This window comes from Chiroxiphia lanceolata, chromosome 5, assembly GCF_009829145.1.
Source record: "Chiroxiphia lanceolata isolate bChiLan1 chromosome 5, bChiLan1.pri, whole genome shotgun sequence".
Taxonomy (NCBI): Eukaryota; Metazoa; Chordata; class Aves; order Passeriformes; family Pipridae; genus Chiroxiphia; species Chiroxiphia lanceolata.
In genome coordinates this window covers 63179212-63202686 of record NC_045641.1, presented here as the reverse complement: position 1 = coordinate 63202686, position 23475 = coordinate 63179212, and the positions used below count along the sequence as shown (strand labels likewise).

The window sequence follows — 23475 nt, the reverse complement described above, 5'->3', positions numbered from 1 at the left end:
TCTTTCATTTCAGCGAAGCTTTTTGCAATAGAGATAATCTATAATTATTTTCTTTATAGCATTCCTCTGCCTTTGGAATGGCATTATTCAGCTTTGATGGGAAGTATGAGGAGCGCTGTATTGGTGTATGCGTGCACACACAATGCCGAGCTTTTTCTGTCTGTCTTGCAAACTGATCTGAGCCAATAATATTTTCTTTTCTTATTTCCTTTCCTATATTGTGTTACCTTTCCTTTCCACTGCTCTCCCATCTTTCCCTCCCTGTCCTTCATACACCCTTCCTACAACCTGGTATACCATGCCCTCCTCCTGCTAGCTGGAAACCTTAGGCTGCAGCAGATTGTAAATCCGGTTGATCCTCTGGAGATCCTGGCAGATGTGCACTGGACACACATCCGTGAAAAAGAGGAGGAGGAAAAAATGGTCTCAGCCTCAAAGTCCTCCACCTCCAGAGGTAATATCCCCCTAAGCCCCACACCATCAATTCTTGGATCACAGTTGCAACTTTTTTACTCTTGGTTCTGTGCCCTTTGAGAGCAGTGACTTCAGCAGGGGCAGCAGTGATTGAAAGGAACTACTTTCAAATTACACTGAAATTACACTTGATTAAACACTTTGCTTTTCAAGCCAGTGTCTGTTTAAAATTACTGCTTTCTCATCTCTGTGTTGTGACTTCTAACCCATTTGTCTGCCTGCTTCGACTCCATAGCATTTTTCTTCACCACACACACATGATTTGGTGGTGCTGGAAATCTGCCCTCCGTAACCGACTTTAGGGATGCTAAAGAGAAGTTGTCATGTGCTTTTTGTGGCAGTGAGGACTCTACACCTCTCTAGGGAAAGCTGAAGGGCTGTGTTGTGTAGCTACTCCAGCAAAGATTGAACAGGATCAGCTTCTGTACTGAGCATATTTCTCTACTGCTGGTTTTCAAAGAGTGTAACTGCATCTGGTATTAATAGGGAAGGATGGGGGTCAACGGGCTTGCAGATCTGATGAGTGAGAGTTTTGACTGCCTGTGTTAAAGGTTTGGCAGTATATCTATTTTTTTTAATGTGAGGTGTGACCTTTGCATGTTGTCAGTTACTTAAAGGAAAACTTTGGAGGGGGAAAATGCTGGTAAGTCCAGATCTCATGTGAGTACCTTCCAGCAGTCTCTGCTGACCTTGTTCTAAACTGTATTACAGTGTTTCTTAAGGTAAGTATGTCATAGGTGCTTTACCTACGGATTTAATAAAAGTTCATTATGCAGTTGATGAGCAGTGCTCTGCTCCCAGCCTGCAACCACTGTGACAGAACTGTAGAGGGAGTAAGTATGCTGTGGGTTGTCTTTTACAGCAAATGTGAAATTAAGTTAAAAAGCCTGGGGCTTTTCCTCATGTTTCCTGATCATCTTCTATTCCAGATAATTATCTTTTCCTCCCAGTTCTAGACGTTTGGTGTGGGGTGTTTTTAATCCTGGTCTAGGCTGATACACAGTTCCAGATCGGTTTGGCTACACTTACAACTGCAGTTTGTAGAATGCACTGGGACTTTCTGGTATGAAATCTGTGCCCTACAAATAAGAAGTGGGTGTTTTGTTCACACACTGCAACCATAGTGTTCAACTGTCTGTAACATTCAGTATTGTTAGAGTAGTAGTTTAATGTTTAAAAAATACAAAGTAAGAAATGTTAACGCAGTTTCTCAAGCTTACAGCAATTCAGGTTACCTGTGCTTCTGCTTCAGAGTGAGTGTCACTCTGGTTTCCCAGTTTTTATTTTCATTTGTGTTTTGTAATTCCTACTTTTCTTTATTGTACTGGTACAGTTGCCAGCAACAGGTGATCCTTCCAGAATTGATTTTGTGGTTTTTCTAAATTCCTTTGGGAATTGGGGCAGGATTTTAATTTCCTTCCCCTAAAACCCGGTCAAACTGGGATAATCCTGATTGATTGATTAGCTGCTTCAATTTCTTTGTTATGTAGTACATGTGTGTACAGGTGTCTCAACAGTTCGGGGTTTTAAAGGGCTTTTGCCAATATGTATTTGTGGACATGCTGTAAGTTTTCAGCCTGAGTTCAACGGGCAAATTGTTCCTGGCTGAGCTCTGTTCTGTGATATGAGGTGTTTGGAGAGCCCATCAGTAGCAGCAGCAGTGATGAGGTTTGCTGTGAAAGCCTGGGATAATGTGACAGTTCGTAGAAGCCCCTCTCATTCTGCTTTGGGAGCTTTTCTTCATCTGCTGTCATGGGCACCTGGGCAGTGCAGGTTCTGGGATCCCCGGTATGACCACCCCTCTCTTGTTGCTCAGATCCCCCCTCTCCTCGTTTCATTTCTCTGCAGAGTTTCAAGTGGAGCACAGTAGCAGCAACCTGGTGGTCAGATGCAGTGTTTCTCTCACTGTGCCATCCGTATTTCCTTCTAACATTACATATCCTAAGGGAAGATTAGGCCCCTGACATTTGTGTGTTGCCTAAATTTAATTCTCGAGCCTGGAATCGGTTGTTTAAAATTTCATAGATTTTATTCCTGTACGTGCTACTGAAAAATTTCCCTTTGTCACTCTTCTCTTTTAGACGCTGACTGATGGTCTAATTTTGATTTCTTACGATTTATTGTTTTTTAAATTCAGCGTCCGACCTTCCCTCCGTACGCCATGAGGCGGTACAGGCGTGGCTGGAGACGGTCCCTGGAGGTAGTTTGGTGATGTTCTATGTATTCCAATGCACAATAACCCTGCCCGTCTCTTCTCCATGCCTTCAGCAGCTGAGCTGGTACTTTAACCCTGGAACTTACGGCCCTGTCGCTACTGCATGAGTGGAGTGGAGGGCGGGAGGAAGGGGAGTGTGCATGCACGCCTTGCTCAGGCAGACCCCTCTCGCATGAGCTCCACACCCGTTGTAACCCTTCTGAGGGCAGGTTATCTTGGGTACAATAATGCTGAAGGAGCACTTCTATTTGCTTTGTCAGCTGAAGATGGGAACAGTTATTCTTCCCCAAGCCCACAGAATAGAAGAACGTGGGGCTTTCTTGCAGGCGAAAGATTAAGTGGTAGAGAGTGCTTGGAGCAATGGCAGTTCTCTGTAGCAACTGCAAGCTGTAGTTATCTGGTGAAGGAAATAAGAAAGAATAATAAGATTGGAACTGGGATCTTCAGGAATAGTGATTGTGTTTCCTTTGGCCTGGGGTTTCACATTATTCAGGAAAGCCTCGTGAATGTTGAAGGGTGGTAAAGCTCACCTGCTTTTTTATATGTGGTCCTCTAAGCTCCGTTACAAATCCGGTGAGCGTGAAGATTCTGGGATACCAGTAGGGGGGTACATCTGTGTAAAGCTGTGAAGGTATCTCATTCAGTGGAGTAGTTTGTGCTGGGTAGTTGGTGTTCAGCTGAGTTGCTTTGGCACATCAGAATAGCTAGCTTGCCTTTAAAACTTTGCTTCTGCTGCTGCTTTGGCAAGCCAGCAGTGTTTACAAGATGTCTGCACACGAAGCAGTCTGCTCGCAGCTGCCAGCTAATACAAACCAAGTGCTGATCCCAGTTTCTGGCTGCTGTAGTGTGTAGCTTCTGAGTTACTGTGTGACAGCTTTTGGCCTCTTGCTCCTTACCCTAACTACATATATATATATGCACAGTATATGTATAATATAACCACCCACCTGCAAGCTCTCCATGTCCCTCAAAGTGGGATCCACCCTTGCACCAAGTCGCTACTTATCAATGCATCTGTAATCTTCCATTGAGTTTTGTGTACCAACCTGTATAAAACCTGATTTTCTCCTCTCTCTCCAATACAACCTGTGTGTGTCATGTCAGTTCATGGTTTCTGGATCTGAAGACCTACATATACGTAGTGGATTCAGATATTCTTAACATCAGTTATGTTTTTTGCAAGGTTTGATTAAGATAACTCACATTTGCTGCTACCATAAAACCATCCCATGACATTATCATTTCCAAAATAACATAAGCTACTGCATACCTAAGCAACAATCAGACTGGAACATGTTTTAGTTTTGTTCAGTAGATTTGTAAATGCCCCTGTGGGAAGTCCAGCCTTTGCCATATGATTTAGTTTCCTATGCTCGACGTCAGTATGGGTCTGGATTTTATAATCCTCTGACATAAGGGAATAGGCCAATACGTTATCACACGTGAGTGAAAATGCCTTTTCACAGTAGCTGATGGAAAATAAAATAGCCCATATGTTTATCTTTGTTAATAATACTATAGAACATGGAAAAAGGGAAATTCTCAGGTTGAAGGAAGAAGACAAACCACCCACTGAAGGCTGTGTTTTGAAATAAGCAAAAACCTATATTAGAGAAAGAGGAGAGGCTGCAAGACCTCAATTTTTGGGAGGGTTAGTTTGTTTTCAAGATTGTCTTAATTAGCACTGCTGTCATATAAATGGTTCCAAGAGCCACATCATCACTGGTAAACAAAGAGGACCGGTACCTACACCCTGCCTCAGGAGGAACCTGGCACACCGTGGTTCTCTCCTGTGTGGTTTAACTTTTTTGCCATCCAGGATCAGGGGGCTGTGTTCAGACTGCCTGTGGAAACAGCCTGGGCCCTTCCCAGGGAACTGACTGCTGGGAGTTGTGCCTGGAGCCCTCCTCAGGGAGACAGTGTGACACTGTGTGCTTTCAGGTCTAGAGACCTGCACCACTTAGTTTACTGGTGTAGGTGCAACCAAGAAGGTTATAAATATATTACTTATCGTTGTTATAGAACCATATCCTGTGTGTATAATTTGCAGATGTGCATGGTAACACATGCTGACTGTGTACACATTTGCAAGAGGATGTACAACAGAGTTAAATGTTGTTGAACATGAATTGATAATAACTCACTTCACACTTTTCAAACTGCAGTTGACCAATGCTACTGTAGAAAAAAAAAACCACTAGAAGTGCTCACTTTTCTTTTAATATTTAAATTATGTTTTATGAAAATGTTTAACAAAAGGAAAAAAAGCAAATCATCCATAGCACTAGATATGGGATAATGTGTCATAAGGTTTAAGGGGTTATTTTAAAAAGTATCATTTAATAATGCAATTTAGACCCCAGACTTTGGTCTTGTCTCTCCCCCTATAATTAAATCCTGTCACAAGTAGTAATGTCAGATATCATAATTTTCAGAGTTGCCAATTCAAGAATCTTTTCTTTATTTTGGCCTAGCAAATCAAATTATGATCTGTAAAGGAAAAAAGTTTTGAATATGTAATTTTAAATGTTTAAAAGTATCTCAGTTAATAATCTGTAACAGAAAATAAGGTTTTTATATATCATTTTAATTACTTTAAACTATCTCATTTGTGCCCTATGTACTTGTACAGCATATGAATTTTCTTAGACCTTATTACCAAAGACTGCAGTAGCTGCACAGAGTTGAACAGTTTCCAAATGTAATAATGGTCAATCCCAAAGCTAGACTCTGTCTCTGACTTACACCCTCAAAACCTGTTTCAATTTCAAGATGAACAGTCATGGTACATGGTGAGATTTCAGTTTTGACTTAATGCACATATTCTATCAAGTGGTGGTGACTGTTCCGGTGTGGTAAAGGAAAAAAACAATCTACCTGGAAGAACAGTAAACTTTATCCTGGTTTGTTGTCCTCCCAGTCCCCTTCTTGTTTAATTTTTCACAAGGCCTGTTGCTCAGAAAAGCCTTGGCTGCTTTCACTGCAGATGCCTTGGAAACTCCCCAGGGGCAGGCGTTCCTTGATTAGTTGGAGTCTGGAAGTGTCATTCCACCATAGACAGATGTCCTTCCAGATGACACATTTTGGGATTTCTTGTTTTGGCAGTAATTAATAAACATCTCGACTATAAACTGTTGGTACAGTTCAATGTAGAACCTTTTCACTGTCTAGTGTTTGTCTTCTTTTCTTTTTTTTCTCAATATTTGAATATATTCTAGCTCCGTGTGAGGATAATGATGTGGAGGATGAGCTGGGCACAGAGCCTGCAGACACAGAAGGGCAGGCAGGTGAAGAGGGAGACACGGGTGCAGAGCTGGATGATGGTAGGGTACCGTGTGCAGCCTTTAAACCTGTTGTGTGAACACAGTTGTACTGGCAGAAAATACTTTGTGTGAAGCTACTTAAACATGGTATTATTTTTAGTGGTGTGGGAGTTTGTTTTGAATAGTCAAGAGGGAGCCAGGAGTGAGTGACAAGAAGAAAGACGAGAACCTCAATGCCATGGATTTTATAATGAATTTCTCATGTCTTCTCTCCATAACTAAAGTGTCTTGTGTCCCTATTCTGTGCTGATACTGATGAATAAATTTGGGAAAGTTCTACAATATTATGCCAGAATCCTTCCCTTGCTGTTGTAAAATTAACTGCATATGCCAGAAAACATCAAAAAAATTCCAGAAAACAGATAAAGAGGACTTCAGTTACTGATTTAGCTATTTGTACTAACAGTCCAATCATTAACTGCTTACATTGACTGCCTAAATGACTAATTATCACACCAGAAAAGGAGTGAAACATTTTAGGGGTTCAGGTTATGAAAGTGATTAGCACCTTGTGAATAAAAAGAAAGTATTGTGTTCTGATGGATTTGTATTTGAATTCTCTTGTTGGGTTTTTTTTTCCCCTGCCCCACCCACGACCAGATGACATCGCATCTGATGCAGAAGCGGAGTTTCGCTTACGCCGGGGTGGTGTAGAACAGGCAGAACTAAAACTCTCTGAAGACGAAGAAGATGAAGAAGAAGCAGAAGGTGCTTCTTCCAGCGTGGCAGAAGGTAGTTGCTTTCTCATCAGTGTTTCAGTGATTTTGATTGCATTTGAGATAGTCTCTACATTTATGGGATTTGAGAGAAGAGAGTCTCTCGGATTTGAACCGTCTTGCTCCTCTCAATGGCGCAAGGCATGTGCTTGCATTGACATTTTGAGATGAATGTTCTGAATCCATTAATTACAGCTTCCTAAATGTGAGAACCCCTCTAACTGCTTTTTCTTGTAAAAGTTTTTACATTAAAAAGCTTGTACCATTTTGAATATTTAAAAGTTTTTGTCTGTGTTCCAGATGTCCAATCTAGAATTTGTAACAAGCTGAGAAATTTGTCTGTACTTGCTGTGCGTAACATAAAAAAAATTAGAATATTAATGGTCTCTCGTGTTTTTGGAACATTTTTGCTTTCCCTAGATCCATGCAAACCATCCATCCCTATCCAGCCATCTAGTGACAGTGTTCTTCCTCTGTCTCCAGCTGCTAGTCCCAAAGCAAAACAAGCAGAGGTAAGAAAGGGAATCTTTGACTTTTTTCACTTACCACCTGTAGTTCAATAAAACAGTTTGTTGGATAAACTAATGAGGGCTGGCAGCAGTGGGCTTTTCTCCTTTCCTGTCTCTAACATTGATCTTGAAATCTGACTTTATTTATACTCAAAATATAAAGTACTATCTTTTTTACCTATCTTTGAAGTGTAGTGGCTCTGTCACAAAAGTTCCCATCACAAAGCTCAAAAAGAATTATCCAGGATATTTTAATTTCAGTGCCCAGTTAACAAGAGGTATACATGATGAATGAGGGGAGCCATAACTAACGTGTTTCCTATTTATCCTGGTCTGGCTGTCTTTTATGTACCAAAAGCAGATTTAAAATTATAGTAGCAACCAAAGCAGTACTTCTCTATTCCAGAATTCAACCTAGTTCAGCTTAAGGAATTGAGGCATGTCTCATGTTGTACTTCATGTTGTCAGCCCTGGGAGGCAGCTTGCAAGTGTCCTGGGGTGTTTGTAGCTGCTGGTGTCTAAGAGCTGGAAGTATATGACTCTTAAAATGTTCAATTCAGATTTTTCCCTTCCAAGTGCCTGTTTTTAAGGAATTATTAAAAGATGATACTTCATCCTAGAGAGTTTTGACATAAACCAGTTTACTTTTACCATGGACAGATTAAGGGCTAAGTCTGGTTTGCTGACAGCAATTGCTGACAACATTGACTTTCTGCTAAATTAAGTTTGTTTTTTTGAGGGCCATCTAATGGTTCTGTTAGACATAGTGTTTTTATCAGTACAATGCCTGAATGCAGTTCTCAAGACCTGTGTGTTTAATAGAGAGGTTTGTGCTCCAGTGGTCACATGTCTGCATTCAAAAGAAAGCTGGAGCAAAAGATGCCATTGGAAAGAATAACACCAGATCTCAGTCAGAGGAGACCCCTGCCAAAGGGTTAAATTGTAAAAGAACAAACTGTGCTCTCGAGTAATATGGGTGTAGGAGGTGAAAACCAAAATTTCTCAGACTATTAAGGGGCAAGTGAACTGCAGCCTAATTTACTCTCAAAAGAGAAAGTGTCCCTTGCTTTAAGAAAGCATGGCAGCAGACACTAGTCAGCAGAAAAGTGCTGTACAGATGAGACCTGGAGAGACTTGCTTCAAATCTGTCTGAGATAAGGGACCACTACAATACACAGAGCTGGAGATTCGAAGGGAGAGATAATATTAATATTTTCCTCTTTCATTTTTTGTAGGATGTACGAGATCCCCTGGCTGAAGTACGCCGTGCAATAAAATCCCCAGAGGCACGCTTTTTTCCTGAGCCTTTCGTTCTTGAGGAAGGACCAAAGGATGAAATTCCCAAAGAAAGGAGAGTTAAGAGCCCTTTGGTGCCACTATCTCCAGTGTTATCCCAGCCAGTTGCATCACCAGAAGCCATTGCACCTACGTCATTAGCAGAGTCTCAACCAGCAGCACCAACATTGGCTTCATCCCCAAAATCTGCTCAAATGCCTATCTGTTCCCAGCCTTTGCCTTCTGCTGAAACATCCATTCCATCCCCAGTGGAGCCTCCAGTATGTTTCCAACCTGTCCCAGCCTTAACGTCTACTCCTTTAGCCAAACTGGTCCTTAGGGGCCAGGATGGTGAGGTGGAAAAACTGGGGAGCCCTACTACTGCAGAAGAAGCCCTGAAACGGAGTAGCCTTGTGGAAGAGTTCTGGATGAAGAGTGCTGAAATCCGGAGGAGCTTAGGGCTCACCCCAGTAGAGAGAAACAAACGCCCAGAGACAAACTTCACTGTGTCTGCTCTTGAGACAAGTCCTCTGAAGGGTTTTAATAGCAAGAATATTTCAGGGGATGAAAGGATCCATCCTGTGAAACCCCAGCCTGCCCCGAGAAGACAGGGACTGTCCAAGTTAGAAAACGAGCAGATTTCTCTGCTCACTCCAAAGTCTCCATCAGAAAAAGAGCTAAGGATTTCCGGTGAAGTACGGGGAGATGTATCCAGCAGTTCTGGACTTGGCCTTCAGGAGAGCTCATCCAACATGAGAACTATGGCGAGCCAGAGCTTCAACACCTCTGACTCTACTATGCTCACTCCCCCATCGAGTCCGCCTCCACCACCTCCTCAGGATGAAGAACCAGCCACTTTGCGCAGAAAGAGATACCAGGCACTCTGGCAGAACGAGGTTGAAGCCAGGTCACCTCCAACACCAGCATCCACACCTCCTGTTCTCCGACACCAGGAGCCAGCCCCTGCTGCCAAGGAGACAACCCCGGCCAAGAGAGAAGACGTGCGCAAGTCTTTTGCAGAAAGTGTGGACGAGATTCCGTTTGCTGATGATGTAGAAGACACATATGATGACAGGACAGAGGACTCAAGCCTTCACGAGAAGTTCTTCACCCCTCCTACCAGTAGGCCAAGGCCAGAGAAAACACTTGTTTTGCCCTTGGTCAAAGAAAATGGTGGTCCACCCTCAGTGGAAGGAGGGGTTAATCAAAAGAAGAGACTGTTCCCTGAGATTTCTGTGGAGGCCAAGGAGCTTGCTGAAGAAAGAATGAGAGCCAGAGAGAAGTCTGTCAAGAGCCAGGCACTACGTGATGCCATGGCTAAACAGCTGTGCAAGATGAAAGATATGGAGATGGCTGCAGCTGCTGCTACTGCGGCCACAAGGGCACGAAAGGCATCGTCAATGCCCTTGAAGACCAAAGAATTGTTTTATGAGTCTCCAAAGCATTTGGCCTTGAAATTAGCAGAGGGATCCACACGAAAGCATAATTCTGCTAGTGAGAAGTTCTCCACTCCTCCTGCTGATATGGCTGGACCTGAAGGGTCTGTCAGCTCTTCAGAAGGCTCCAGTGGGAAGAGTAAGAAAAGAAGTTCTCTTTTCTCCCCTCGTAAGAACAAAAAGGAGAAGAAATCCAAGAATGATAGCAGGCTTTCCGACAAATCTAGTGGTGGGACAGAGGAAGCAACAAAGCCCAGGTCGTTATGGAAGTCTGTTTTCTCTGGGTATAAGAAAGACAAGAAGAAAAAGACCGATGACAAATCCTGCCCGAGTACTCCCTCAAGTAGTGCCACTGTGGATTCTGGCAAGCGCAAAGCATCTCCATTGATTACAGCTGCAGGTATAACAGATATGTGCCTCTGCACCGTGTAGTTTTCCTCTACTCCTTGGTATCCTTGAAAGTAGGTTTGGCTTGCTTTGTCATTCAGCTACTGTGCTGATAATGCTGCTCCCCAGTGTCAAACGGGCAGATCGGGGTAAGTGCTGGGGACTAGACTTGTATGTTTGCATATTGACAGAATTAGTTGATATCCACTGGAAAAAATGGATCCTTAACTAAAAGTTTCACTCTCAACGTGGACAAAGCAAATCTGTTTTCTGCCTTAGACAGATTTGAGAAATAAGCACTATTAGTTGGTATTTGTGACATTTCTTCCCTATTTTAATTCTGATCCTCATCTTTTCTTGGGTGGTCCTCTCTCTTTCCCTCTCTCTCTTTCTCTCTCTCTCTGTCTCTTTCTACCTGGCTCCATGGAAGCTGAAGACTGTGGAGATGCAGTTGTTCCTGTGTTCTCAGTGATCTTGCAACTGTTGGATCTATGAAGTTGGGATTTTGCAACCTCATGTAAATCTGTCACATGCCCACCAGTTGCAGGCAGAGATGTTTAATGGCAATGTGGGATACAGTAAATAAGTTAACTATAAATGTGATTGAAAGCATTTCTCTGGCCTTGGACAAAGAGTCAAAATAGTGCCGGCTGCTGTCATCCAAGTGCTGTATCTAAGAGCATTAATACAGTACAAAGGGAGAGTCATGATCATTATTTCTAACAACATTTGAGGAAAGTGATGGTCTTCTAGGTCAAAGCTCAGAGATACTGATCATTTTGTGGAGCAGTGCTGCTCTGGTCACTCTGAATCCCAGCTGAAGCAACTGAGACTGACATGAAAGGACTAAGTATTTTTGATGCTCAGTCAAACAACTTAAAACTGACTTCTGGAATGTTTGCAGAAAGGATAGTTACCTCTCCTTTAACTTCCCTTTTTATTCCCGGCTTCTCAGATTTACAGCTCCGTCAACACCTGAGTTTCTCAGAGGACTCTGACCTGTCCAGTGACGATGTTCTGGAACGCTCCTCCCAGAAATCCAAACGAGAGGTAGGTAGATGGGAAATGCATCTCGTGTCATGCATATCACAGACTCAGAGAATCACATCAGAAACTTGGATGATTAATGTTGTTGTTTTTACTGTTTCTCCCAGACTTTTCCTGTAAGCTGGCTGACTGTTCTGCCTAAAATAAGTTGGTTTCACTTGGTTTCACAGTTGCAAGCTACTCTCCCCTGTTACCATGTGAAGGATCCATTGTCTCACTGTGGCATTACTTTACAATGAATATTACAGTCAGAAGAGTGTATTTTGTCCCTGTTGTGAACATCTCCACAATCTACAGAAAACAGATTTACTCTCAGAAGAGTAAATTTCACTGGCTGTAATGTTACTGCCAAAACATAACGATGAGATAGTTCTCACTTTTTCTGAGAGTCTGATTTTAGGATAGTGGCCCAGAGGACCCAGAGCAGGATGCAGTACTCAAGCTGGGGTCTTGTGAGGGCAGAGTAGAGGGTCAGAATCACCTCTGTCAACCTGCTGGTCACAGCTCTCTTGATGCAGCCCAGGATACCATTGGCTTTCTGGGCTGCAGGTGCACATTGCTGGGTCATGTTGTGACCAGCACCCCCAAGTCCTCCTCAGGGCTGCTCTCAATCCATTCTCAGCCCACCACAGAGGGCCACCACATTGGTCAGGCACCATTTGCCATTAGTGAAGCAACAGTCCTCAATCACCTCCTTATTTCCCATGTGCCTTAGCATAGTTTCCAGGAGGATCTGCTCCGTGATCTTGCTGGGCACTGAGAGGTGACTGACTGGGCTGTAGTACCCCAGGTGTTCCTTTTTCCCCTTTTTAAAAATGGGGATTATGTTTCCCTTTTTCCAGTCAGTGGGAACTTCACCAGACTGCCACAGCTTCTCAAATATGATGGATAGTGGCTTAGGCTCTTCCTCTGCCAGGTCCCTCAGAACCCTTGGTCCCATGGACTGGTGTACCTTCAGATTCCTTAGATGGTCTCAAACCTGACCTTCTCCTGCCTCGGGCATTTTTTCATTCTCCCAATCCATGCCATTCCCTTCTGTAACTGGGATGGTGCGACTGGAGCACTTGCTGGTGAAGATCAAGGCAAAAAAGCTGTTGATTACTTCAGCCTTTTCCATATCTTGGATAACCAGATCTTCAATTTCCTTCCAGAGAGGGCCCATGTTTTCCCTTTTATCCCTGATGTACCTGTAGAAGCTTTCCTATTGCCCTTGATGTCCCTTGCCAGATTTAATTCTGTCAGGGCCTTAGCTCTCCTAACCTGATCCCTGGCTGCTTGGAGAATTTCTCTATATTCCTCCCAGGCTACCTTTCCTTGCTTCCACCCTCTGTAGGCTTCCTTTTTGTTTTTAGAATTTGTCCAGAAGCTCCTTGTTCATCCATGCAGACCTCCCAGCATTTTTACTTGACTTCCTCTTTGTTGGAATGCATTGCTCCTGAGCTTGGAGGTGGTGATATTAACCTCCTTGAATATTAACCACTTTTCTGGGGCCCCTTTCTCCCTCCAGGGCTTTATCCCATGGCACTCTACCAAGCATATCCCTGAAGAAGCCTAAGTCTGCTCTCCTGAAGTCCAGGGTAGTGAGCTTTCTGTGCACCCTCCTCACTGGCCTAAGGATCTAGTATAAGGATTTAGTTTATTTGCACATACTTATATGTGGAAAATAAATGATGAGAGCAAAGTTCTGAAGTTAGTTGCTTTTAAACTATTTAATTCAATTTTAAAATGGCACTATTAATGCAAAAACAAGGGAAAAATTTAAGGAACTGCTTGATCATAGTAATGAAGAGCCCTTCTTTCATTCCTGAGAGCCTCTAAGCTCTGCTAGACAGAATTTACAAGGTTTGGAGGAATAAGTAGAGATTTTATTGACCCCATCAAACACTAAGGCTCTTCTGGTACTGAAGAAGGAAAGCTGTGTTCCCACAGTCCCTCCCTGGTGGTGCCTGGTACACGTGTTAGAAAAGCTCAAGAAGAAGAGAGCATCTGAGAGGGTAATGTCACAGACACAGTGCTCTGTGCCTTCCTGTCTCAAACCTGTCCTCCAGTGTGCACAAAACAGTCTCAGATGCCAGGCTCTAGTTGATACTTGGCTCAGATGGCAAAGGTATGGAAATACTGCAAATTGAAGTGTCATATGAAATGCTTCTTGTGTGTATGTATAGTAAAATGAAATAGAATAACTAATGAATTTAAAGCTGGTGGAAGGAATTGATGAACTAAATAGGAATTTTCCGTATTTACTTATCTCTCTTTTAATCTTTTTCCCTAGTTGGTCTAGATCTCTTCTGAGAGGAAGATTATTTTGTTTTTATTTTATTCCCTTTTTTCTCTCCCCCTTCCATTCCTCCTTGCATGCCCTCAAGGCGTTTCATGAAAAATTCTTCATTTTCCCAGAGATGCAGATGAACGAGGTACCTGGGGCCAGCAGAGGACAGATACCCAATACCTGGGGTTCAGATAAGAGTTACGGAGTCACTACTCTGTCTTGTGAGCTCCTTCAGAAGGAGCCAAGGCTGCAGTAAGGTCCATCCTTGTTTTCAGACTTTGATGTGCCTTAATGGTCACTTTTTTTTTCTGTGCTGAGCTACTTAGATTTCAAATGACTTTTGCAGAAAAAAATATCACTAAGCACTGGAGAGGATGATAAGTGACAGTGGCAGATGCCTGGATTCCTAATACCAACATTGTCTTGCAAGCTCTGCCAAGGGTATGGTGGTGGTACCTCCTTCTCTCTCATTTGCTGTTGCTGAAGTTATGTTAGGAATTTGTTTGCTCAGCATCTGCCTGTTTTCTGAAGAACAGTTTTGAGAATACATTTATCTAGAGGGTACAGATCTGAGAACTCCCCTTGCCTGGTTTCATTGCATCCTATCCAAGGATGTAGAACATATGTGCAAACACTGGAATGCCTTGCTGTCAAAAGAAATGTAACCAAACTTCGAGACTGACAAAGCTGGGTTTGTACTGATTTGGGGAAAGGGGTGATATTTTTTAAGTCACAAACTGCATGCTACTTATTATGGGTAAGAACTGACTTTACTGTGTGTGCTACATAACTTTTATGTGAACCCCCTCCTCTGAACCGAAGTTCTGTTTGTGCTGCTTTTTTGATAATTGTAGTGAGCTTTGCTTCCCAGGCAGCCTGCTCTGTTTAGCCTGTTCTTTGTGATCAGCAGTGAATTAATTCAGTGTTGTTTAATGTAGTGGCTTTCAAGAGAAGCATCTTGCAAAGAATTCCTAATGTAAATGCCCTCTGGGTCTCGTGTTTGTAGGTGTGTGTCACTGTGTGTGTGTTTGTCATTGTTCCCGTACAGTTGTGGTGTTGTGGTCAGACGTGTGTTTTACTGCCACAGGTAGCTTGCTTTTTACTGGAGTTTGCAAACGTGCTGGTGTTGTTCTCTGGCTTTTCATTTGTGACTGGTTTTAGTTAATTCAATGTGAAAGTGCAAAATGCTGCCTGTTCACCCCGAGTGGCACAATGCCTTCTGTACTTCATGGCATGAAGGGAAATTCACCTCTCTTCTAAATGCTAAGAACTTTACTTGCCTTATATTTGGGTACAGGATAGTGTCCTTGGGTAGAGAAAGTAGTGATTTCCCTCTCCTTTTCCCCTTCCTTTTCCCCTTCCTTTTCCCCTTCCTTTTCCCCTTCCTTTTCCCCTTCCTTTTCCCCTTCCTTTTCCCCTTCCTTTTCCCCTTCCTTTTCCCCTTCCTTTTCCCCTTCCTTTTCCCCTTCCTTTTCCCCTTCCTTTTCCCCTTCCTTTTCCCCCTCCTCTCCCTCAATTTTAGCTCCTCAGGATCTTTGGAGGCCCTCCTTTTAGACAAGGAGATTCCATGCAGGACACATAACGCACTCTGAATCCGTCTGCAGTTTCTTAGTTCACAAAGCAGTGAGGAAGATTTAATATGTTAGTTAAATGCAAATTGTAATTTCTATGAAATAGAGCTAATTTAAAACCATGGAATAAACACAACTCCCAGGAGAGGCTGTAAATCAAATTGTAAATGGAGAGTTGTGTGACAGAGTAATACACGTTTGGCTGAGCCAGTTCAGACCAAACATCCCCCAGCCTAAGTCTTTATTCCAAATCCTAAGCCAAAATTTTGTGCCTGTACTTGCTCAGTGGACATTAAAACTGTAGGTAGATAAAGGCCAAATAATTCTCTAGAAAAAGGTATTTCCAGGTTGACTGTATCTTTAAAGAGGCTGCCAAAACTACTTGCCTTCAGGAGAGTGCTAGAAACTTGATTTTGTGGGCAGAAGTTCCATTGTGCTTCGTCAGTCTGGGTCACGTTCAGCATTTGCATAAATTTGTTTCATTGAAAAACCACTTTGTTTTATTACTGTGCATCTGTTTTCAATGTTGAACTGATTTTGCTTCATTTTTGTACGTTTTATTTTTTTTTTTTTCCTTTACCATTCCCCCTTTAAAGTCGATCTATGTACCACACGCCTTGGCATTCAAGAGATCATACTCGTCAAAGGTAGTGTCTCCATTCCCACTAGTTGGCCATTGTTGCATTGCATGTCCCTGTATTAACCCATTGAATCCATAGCTCCCCACCACATGTGCACTAACACCACCGACATTGACTGTGCATGCCTGAGATGGTGGCAGACATGGGCAGCAAGTTCTCTGTAGAAGTTGTCTACCAAAAATGCATTAAACTCCAAAATGTCTGTCTGGTCAGAATGCATGTGTTTATCAGTGCACCACTGTACAGTGATGTGGATGATCTGCGAGCTTCAGGGCAAATTGGTTTTCAAGGCAGTTAAATACGTTTGCATATTCTTTTTTTTTTTTTTTTAATATTTAGAATGTAAGTTCAAGTGAATCATCACACTTTAATCAGCATCCTTCAAAATTGTTGAGTTCACTCAATCTGAGTGAAACTCTTTATCAAGCTAAAATCAAGGCAGAAATTCTTACTGTCCTGTCTTCACAGTCACAACAGTGTTACATGGGGTAGGAAAGTCACACCCTCTGTCATTTTACCTTCTGATTTGGGTATCGTTGTGGATTTTGTGTTTTAAAAGAAAGGAAGAAAGAGTAAAGTGTTGGCTTCTTGAAGCTTTAACAATGGTGCTTTCCAACGACCTACCTGAGGGATTTTTAATTGAGCTGTGATCCTACCTTGAATTCTGTTCACTAAGAACAATAAAACAGAGGAAGACTGACCAATGTAGCAGTACAATAACCAGATAAAGCAAATTTCAGGGTGGTCTGACTTAACATTCTGTTCTTAAAGTTGACAGTCCATGGAGGAGAGCTCTTTCCAGAAGTGGAATACATCTGTTTATAGCAGTCCCTTAAAGCTTACATACATGTACATGAGAAAACAGTCCTTTTCTTGACTGTAGTTCACTTAATGCAGTTGTGAATTTTTTTTGACACTCTTAAGACTCTATGAAACTCTGTAAGCCCTCCTAGACTACAACACATCCAACTAGTCTATCTGAAAAGATACTAAACCCAATTTCAGTAATGTTAAAAAGACTTATTTTTAACCTACTTTCACTGACAGAAAAGAAGAGGAGGAAAACCTTTCTATTTTTGCAAAAATAGCTTTTCTCCTTTTAAATGGCTTCTGGTGGTGTCACATTCTAATTTTAGTTTAAGGGTTGTTTCCTGTGTTGTATACCAGCAAGTTTTGTGGGGTTGCTCTTGATTTCCCATCTCACACCAGAATGTCAGTCTGCTTTCAAATGTCTTTTTGCTTTCTTGAATCACCAAAAAGCTGCACAAATTTACAGAGGGTGTCATTACCAGTATAAATCCCAACTACGGAAGTTCTTGCTCCAGCACATAATAGGGAGAAGGGAATTCCAATACAACTACACCAATCTATAATCATTTCTTAACTTACACTGCTGTAACTGTTCCCGTAGACAAGCATTTACCTCCATTTAGAACAAAATCAAAATGACCCCTCTACACAGTACTCATTGATTTAACGAAATCCATTTTGGCTAAATCTATTGAGAAATAGAATAAAAATTGATTTTATCTTTGGGGAGAGGTTTCATATAGTGGTGGAAGGCTGGGGTGGGATGTTATATAAAAGCACAGCTTTGCAGTTGGCTTATGTGCTTCTTCACTCCTGATTTGATCCTGAAATTATTGCTCACTGCACTGTGAACACCTTTGCCTACCGAAGCTTGACTTTTGACACAGCCATGGCAAAGACAGAACACCTCCCCTCTGAGACTTTTGGAAGAGAAAATGGTCACCCCTGCCCTCATACCTCTGAACATGTGAATAAGATGTGCTCCTGTTTTTCCTTCCTTCAGAGGGCCTACACAGAAGAGGAGCTGAACGCCAAGCTGACGCGGCGGGTGCAGAAAGCTGCCCGTAGACAAGCCAAGCAAGAGGAGCTAAAGAGGTTACACAGAGCTCAGGTAGCGTCTCACAATCACAGTCCTCTTGTCGTGGCAGACAGTTAACTCTGTGTGAGAGCACCACGATCCTGACATTCCTCTGAGTGTGTCAGAAGAGAAGCCAGAGACAGAACTTTCCTCTGTTTCTGGATGAGTGTCCCTGCTCCTGCTCCCTCTTTCAAATTTGGTATCATGCCACTGAGCAGTGGCACAAAACCTATCATGGTGATTTTACATTTGGAAAAATAATGCCCAAAACACCTCTCTATCTGGAGATAAGTGAAGCATCATGCACTGAATGGAACAGTGATACTCAGATAATGCCTGATGGAGCTGCACCTATCATTGCTTTGCTAGATTATGCTGGTGGATGAAGTATTACCAAATTAACGTTTAATTACCACAGAATCTGCTAGAAAACTATTGACATCATCTGTAGGTGATGGGATTTGTTAAAAACTCAAGTTAGGGGCCCAGCTGACTGAATAGAATCACCTTTCAGTTCAGTGTTTATGAAGGTGATAGGAGTTGTAGCAAATAAGTGAATATCAAGGTGTTTTCAAATTTAAGGGATCAGATGCAACGGTGTGGGGAGGATGTTACTGGAGGGTCTGTGATGCTTTTGAAGCAGTGTATTGTTGAATACAAATACTTGTTTCTGGGAAGGCAAATTTGACTGAAGTCAGTCAGTGCTGGATGTGTGCTGCAGATAGAGCAGGAGAATTGCTTTTGGTGAGGTTCTGCTCCATTCTTCTCTGAACAGATTATCCAACGACAGCTTGAACAAGTGGAAGAGAAGCAGAGGCAACTCGAGGAGAGGGGAGTTGCTGTGGAGAAGGCTCTTCGAGGAGAAGCAGGTATCCGTCACAGCTTGGTTTGTTTTTCATGTTTTCTTATCAAGTGCTTGTGCAGTAGTCCATAGCTGTTTGGATTTTAGAGACAAATGGACCTTTATAGCCTAGAGATAGAGTCCAATGTGAATCCATTCTCCCTTTTCTGCTATCTTTCTGAGGCCTTGTTTTTCCTGTGTTTCTTCTAATTCTGGAACTTCCCTATTGGCAGAGACTTAGTTCACTTACCTTTACCTGAGGCTTAGGAGGTAATGCTCCAGCTACTAATAATGGCTGTCTGACTGTTTCTACATATTACTGGGTCCTACAGCTAGAAAATTGCAGGGATTTCCTACCTGCCATTCACACAAAGTTGTCACAGTAAGAGAACCTTGTTTGTATGTTAAGGAAATAATTGTGAAACTGTGTGTGCTTTCTCTATTTTGTTGGATTATCAAGGCAGTGTCCTTACAAGGGACCATCACAGAACATCTTCCTCACTGCACAGCCCAGCACACTGGCTACTTCCAACAAAGTTGTGCAGAGCAGAAATGCACACGTGTACTGAAAGGTATCCACGTCAAGCTGTTCAAGAAAGATTATGTGTACTTGAAATTAAATTGAATGATTATCATCTGATCTGGCAAGCATATGAGTGGAGGAGTACCTGGTTCAGATAATGCTGGTAGTAGTATAATGATTTGGAAAAAAAAAATCCTCAATTGCAAGGAGTCAAATATCCAACAGGCAAATGCAGTGTGTGTACACCTGACAGGCCCAGGATTATGTACCTGACTACAAGAGTCAGAGTTCAGAAATGGCAATAGAGGAACAGGTGTTTGGAAAATGTTTGCTTGTTGCTTGGATTGAAGAGCCATCTCTATGTCTGTGAAGATGGAATGTGATTAAGCAGTGAAGGTTCACCAGAGAGAAAGTCTGTTGGGACTTCCCATCAGTTACTACTCGGACAGAATTAGGTATGTCTGATGCTCCGTGAGGGTGTGCCAAAGCAGCAGGACTGAGTGGTCACCAAAGCAAATAGTGTGAAGAACAGTCTTGAGGACTTCAACGGTTTTATGATCAGAGTGTCTTTTTCATTTGTGGGTTCAGAAAAATAGCCTTGTGCTAATATTCTGTCTTTGCGGTGGTGCCTCCTTTCTTATGCTGTGTGTTCCTGTAGCCCTACTCTGTTCTCTGGCCTGCCAGTCACTGCCCTTACTAAACCCACCTCCATTATATCTAATGGTTCTTTCCATTTTTCTTCTTTTCACCTGGAAGTCCATCTTTCATGTAAGGCATGCCAGCACAAGTCGCAGATCTTAGTAGCTGAGAAAACATTATTCATGGTAGAGTGCTCTCTCATTGAAGAATGACAGAATGACTAAAAAAATGTTCAGAATATGACCAAAAGTAAGAATTAGTATTTTGTATGGGAGGCTGCAGAATTAAACCTTCGTATAACTAACTTCTCGCTCTCAGCTCTCCTGAATGGAAGCAGTTTTAGATGAGCTTGTGTATTTGTGAATTTTCAAGCAGAATTGTGAAATTGTAGGTCACCCTTTGCAAAATTGAAATCTCTTTTCTTCAGGAATTTTCTAGGGCATGCTTTGCTCTTGCAACATGTTTCTGCCAACACGTCCTACATTATGTTTACAGAAGCTTAAATCTGACGTAAAGAATTCAACATCCTCAATTCTTTCACTTTTTTCAGGTGATTAACAGGGAACACATTCTGTTGGAGGAAAAACCTGGCATGTTCTAACCTGTGTTGCCTGAAACACATTATGAATAATTTCATGCTTCACCTCTCTAGCTACTCTTGCATGACCATAGAATCATTTAGGTTGGAAAAGACCTCTAAGATTAGGAGTCCAACCATTAACCCAGCACTACCAAGCCCACCACTAAACCAGGTCCCCAAGTGCCACATCCACACATCTTTTAAATACCTCCAGGGATGGTGACTCGACCACTTCCCTGGGCAGCTGCTTCTAGTGCTTTACAACCCTTTCCATGAGGAAATTTTCCCTGCTGTCCCATCTAAACTTCCCCTGGCACAACTTGAGGCCATTTCCTCTTGTTCTCTTGCTTGTTATTTGGGATAAGAGATCAACCCCCACCTGTCTACAACATCCTTTCAGGTAGTTGTAGAGAGCCTCCTTTTTCCAGACATATTACATATGTTTGCAGTAGAATAACAAAAGGTCTATGGCAATAAATTTCTGCCTCCAATATCTATTAATTATTCAAGGAGGTAATATAATTTTCTTGTTATCTGCACTGTGCAAGACACTGACCTAACATTCAGCCAGAACCATTGTGTAAAGATGTGGAGTCATGGCCTTGTCTCTGATAGGTCCCTCCCCTAATGAAACCATGAAAACAGAAGTTTGAAAAGGGAAAGACAGTGTATAAAGTGGTGTTGCCACCTAAAGAAAAAATCTTTTTATAAGCTTGTACTTAATGAGAAGCAATGGGGGAGGGTGAGAGTCTCCTGTGCACATACCTTGTTCACATAAACAGAGAAGGATTGCAGTGCAGGATCGAAGTAATGGCTCTTCCATAGACAGCAACCAGTATTAACTGGTTCTAGGAGAACATACTGGGCTCTGTAGGGAAAGAACAAGTCACTTACTGACAAGCATTTAAGTATGGAGTTTTAGATAGTAGTGGTTTCCCACTACTTGAAAATTCTGACAGAAGGAACAGAATTCTGTAACTTGTAATGATTCTTTTATTTTTCTATTATAGAAGAAGATAGAGGAGACCATCTGAACTCATTCTCTTATCATCTTTTAATATGTTGACTTTTAGTCATCTTTCCTGTCTGCAAAGAATTTCAAATTTTTCTCCTGTAGAGGTCTTACATTAACTTCCCTCAGATCTGGACCACTTTCCATTTTTATAAAAAAGTATTTTCAATTGGACTGGTAAGAACACAAACTCTAAGTAAAAATGTCTTTACTTGGAATAATTTTGCTTCTATTTTCCATCAATTTTCCATCGTCCTTAATATGTTATTGTCAAGTGACTTATGCTAAGCAGACTGTCAATAAATTCTTCACGGCGATGCCCTGCTGTCCTCCTGAGAGGTTACAGTTAGTTTAGGGAATAGATACTGACAGCTCAGTATTCTTTCCAGGAATTTCACCCATTTTCTGATAGTTGTCAAGTTGGAGTATTTATAGGATGATACTTCCTCCTCAGCTAATCAAACTCAGAAACATTTTGGAGGTCACCATCAACTTCAGTTTTTGACAAAATAATTGCACCTTCTCGCTACCTCATTGTCTTTTCCCATTTTAAATTAGTTCAGCCTCAGGCAAGGCACAGTTGGTCTTCTATTCTTTTCAAAGCTGAATGCTCAATTGAGCATTTAGTTTCTGATTGCAGAAATGATCTCACACCCTATGATTATTTAATTGCCTTAATGTGTCCTCTGTGATTATCTTTGAAAATCTCAGCCTTTGATAGTTGCATTCATAGCAAGAATGAATGATTTGGAATGTAAGCTCTATTTTGAGTGACAATGTAAGCTCTATTTCAGGTGGCAAGTTTGTCATATTCAGGTGGTCTAAGCTTTTGTCATCCCTTTTTTTCCTTCCCTACCCCCCCCTTCCTCCTGCATCATGATATTTCACTGCAAAGGTAAAGCAGGATCTCAGTGAAGAATTTTCCCAGTTTTCTGTGGTGTCCCAAGAGACACCTTGAGTTGATTAATGTAAGGTAATGTTACTAACACGGAAGTACTTCATATTATAGTGCATTCGCCTGTTTGGACATGCTAATGACTTTGAATTCCTGGGTGGATTTTTATTTTTTTCAATTATTAACTTAAAAATATGTCAAATCAGAAATTTCTGGAACCTTTCTTTTTCTCCCTTTAGCATAAACCTTGATAGTCATTTATAAGAGCTTGGAAAACGTCTCCTACTGTCAGATCAATACTGAAAAATTTAAGAGCCACCTCTTTACATCAAGCGAACCGTATGCAGTGAGAAATATTGCTCTCGGTACTCCCATCTGTCTTTTCCCAACAAAATGTTCCACAGCCCTGGACTCGTGCACCTGTCTCTAGGAGCTGTGGAAATACACATCTCTGTCCCCCACACTGCTGTGCAGTTCTTCCCTTGGCACAGGGACTGCATCAGCAGGAACACACAATCCCATCTTCCTGCACCGGAGCGTTTGCCGATTGTGTCGGCGCTCAGTCAGTGCCTTCCACCCGTGTCCCGTACACACGTCCTCACTCACTCGCCTCCAAGAAATCAATCCTTACACCTTTCCTGCAGCTGACCTAAGAATTTACACTGTCTCCTTCTGACATATTGCTCAGCATGAAATCAACAAGATTAACTCTGCTTTTCTCAGCGAGAACAGGAGAGACGTCAGTGGCAGGTACTGGTGCAGACGGAAATAGGTGAAGTGTCTCTGTGTAGACTTCTTGGTTTTCCCCCTTGGAAGTCCTTGCCTGCCTGCTGGAAATTTTCTCCTCATCTTCCCAATATATATGTTTGTGGTACATTTGTGTGTGTGTGTACATATATGTATATATACAGAGAAGGAGAGACTTATAGTTTTTATATATATATATATATATATATGTGTGCCCACGTCTATAGCTGCCTGTCTCTTGTTTGCCTTTTTTTTTTTGTTTCTATGTCTTTTTTCTCATATATTGCTTTGATTGTGTGGGGCTAGGGTGGGTATCTGATTCAATAACTCTGTCTTCACCAATTCCTTGTTGTAGACTATTGGGGAGAGTCTTATTACAGTGACCTCATCGACTTGCATCTGGGTGGTATGTATGGCTGAACCTCCTGCTGACACTAACCCTGCTGACACTCCTCCCCACCCTTTCCTTCACCTACTTCTCCCATCC

The 23475-nt window shown here is 42.1% G+C and overlaps 1 protein-coding gene across 5 annotated transcripts in view; it reads left to right on the top strand.

The window, feature by feature from the left end:
* The window catches only part of MICAL3 (microtubule associated monooxygenase, calponin and LIM domain containing 3), a 168157-nt gene that overhangs the window by 126915 nt on the left and 17767 nt on the right, over positions 1 to 23475 (top strand). For 2 of the 5 annotated variants that reach the window (XM_032689366.1, XM_032689365.1), the window contains 10 exons: positions 317 to 454; positions 2612 to 2674; positions 5908 to 6012; positions 6613 to 6744; positions 7149 to 7240; positions 8473 to 10348; positions 11291 to 11385; positions 15819 to 15869; positions 17677 to 17784; positions 18527 to 18620. In XM_032689366.1, coding sequence (XP_032545257.1) covers positions 317 to 454; positions 2612 to 2674; positions 5908 to 6012; positions 6613 to 6744; positions 7149 to 7240; positions 8473 to 10348; positions 11291 to 11385; positions 15819 to 15869; positions 17677 to 17784; positions 18527 to 18620 — 2754 coding nt within the window. Of the gene's footprint in view, positions 1 to 316; positions 455 to 2611; positions 2675 to 5907; positions 6013 to 6612; positions 6745 to 7148; positions 7241 to 8472; positions 10349 to 11290; positions 11386 to 15818; positions 15870 to 17676; positions 17785 to 18526; positions 18621 to 23343; positions 23395 to 23475 lie in introns of all 5 variants that reach the window. The other 3 variants (XM_032689367.1, XM_032689369.1, XM_032689368.1) reach the window with 2 other exon arrangements.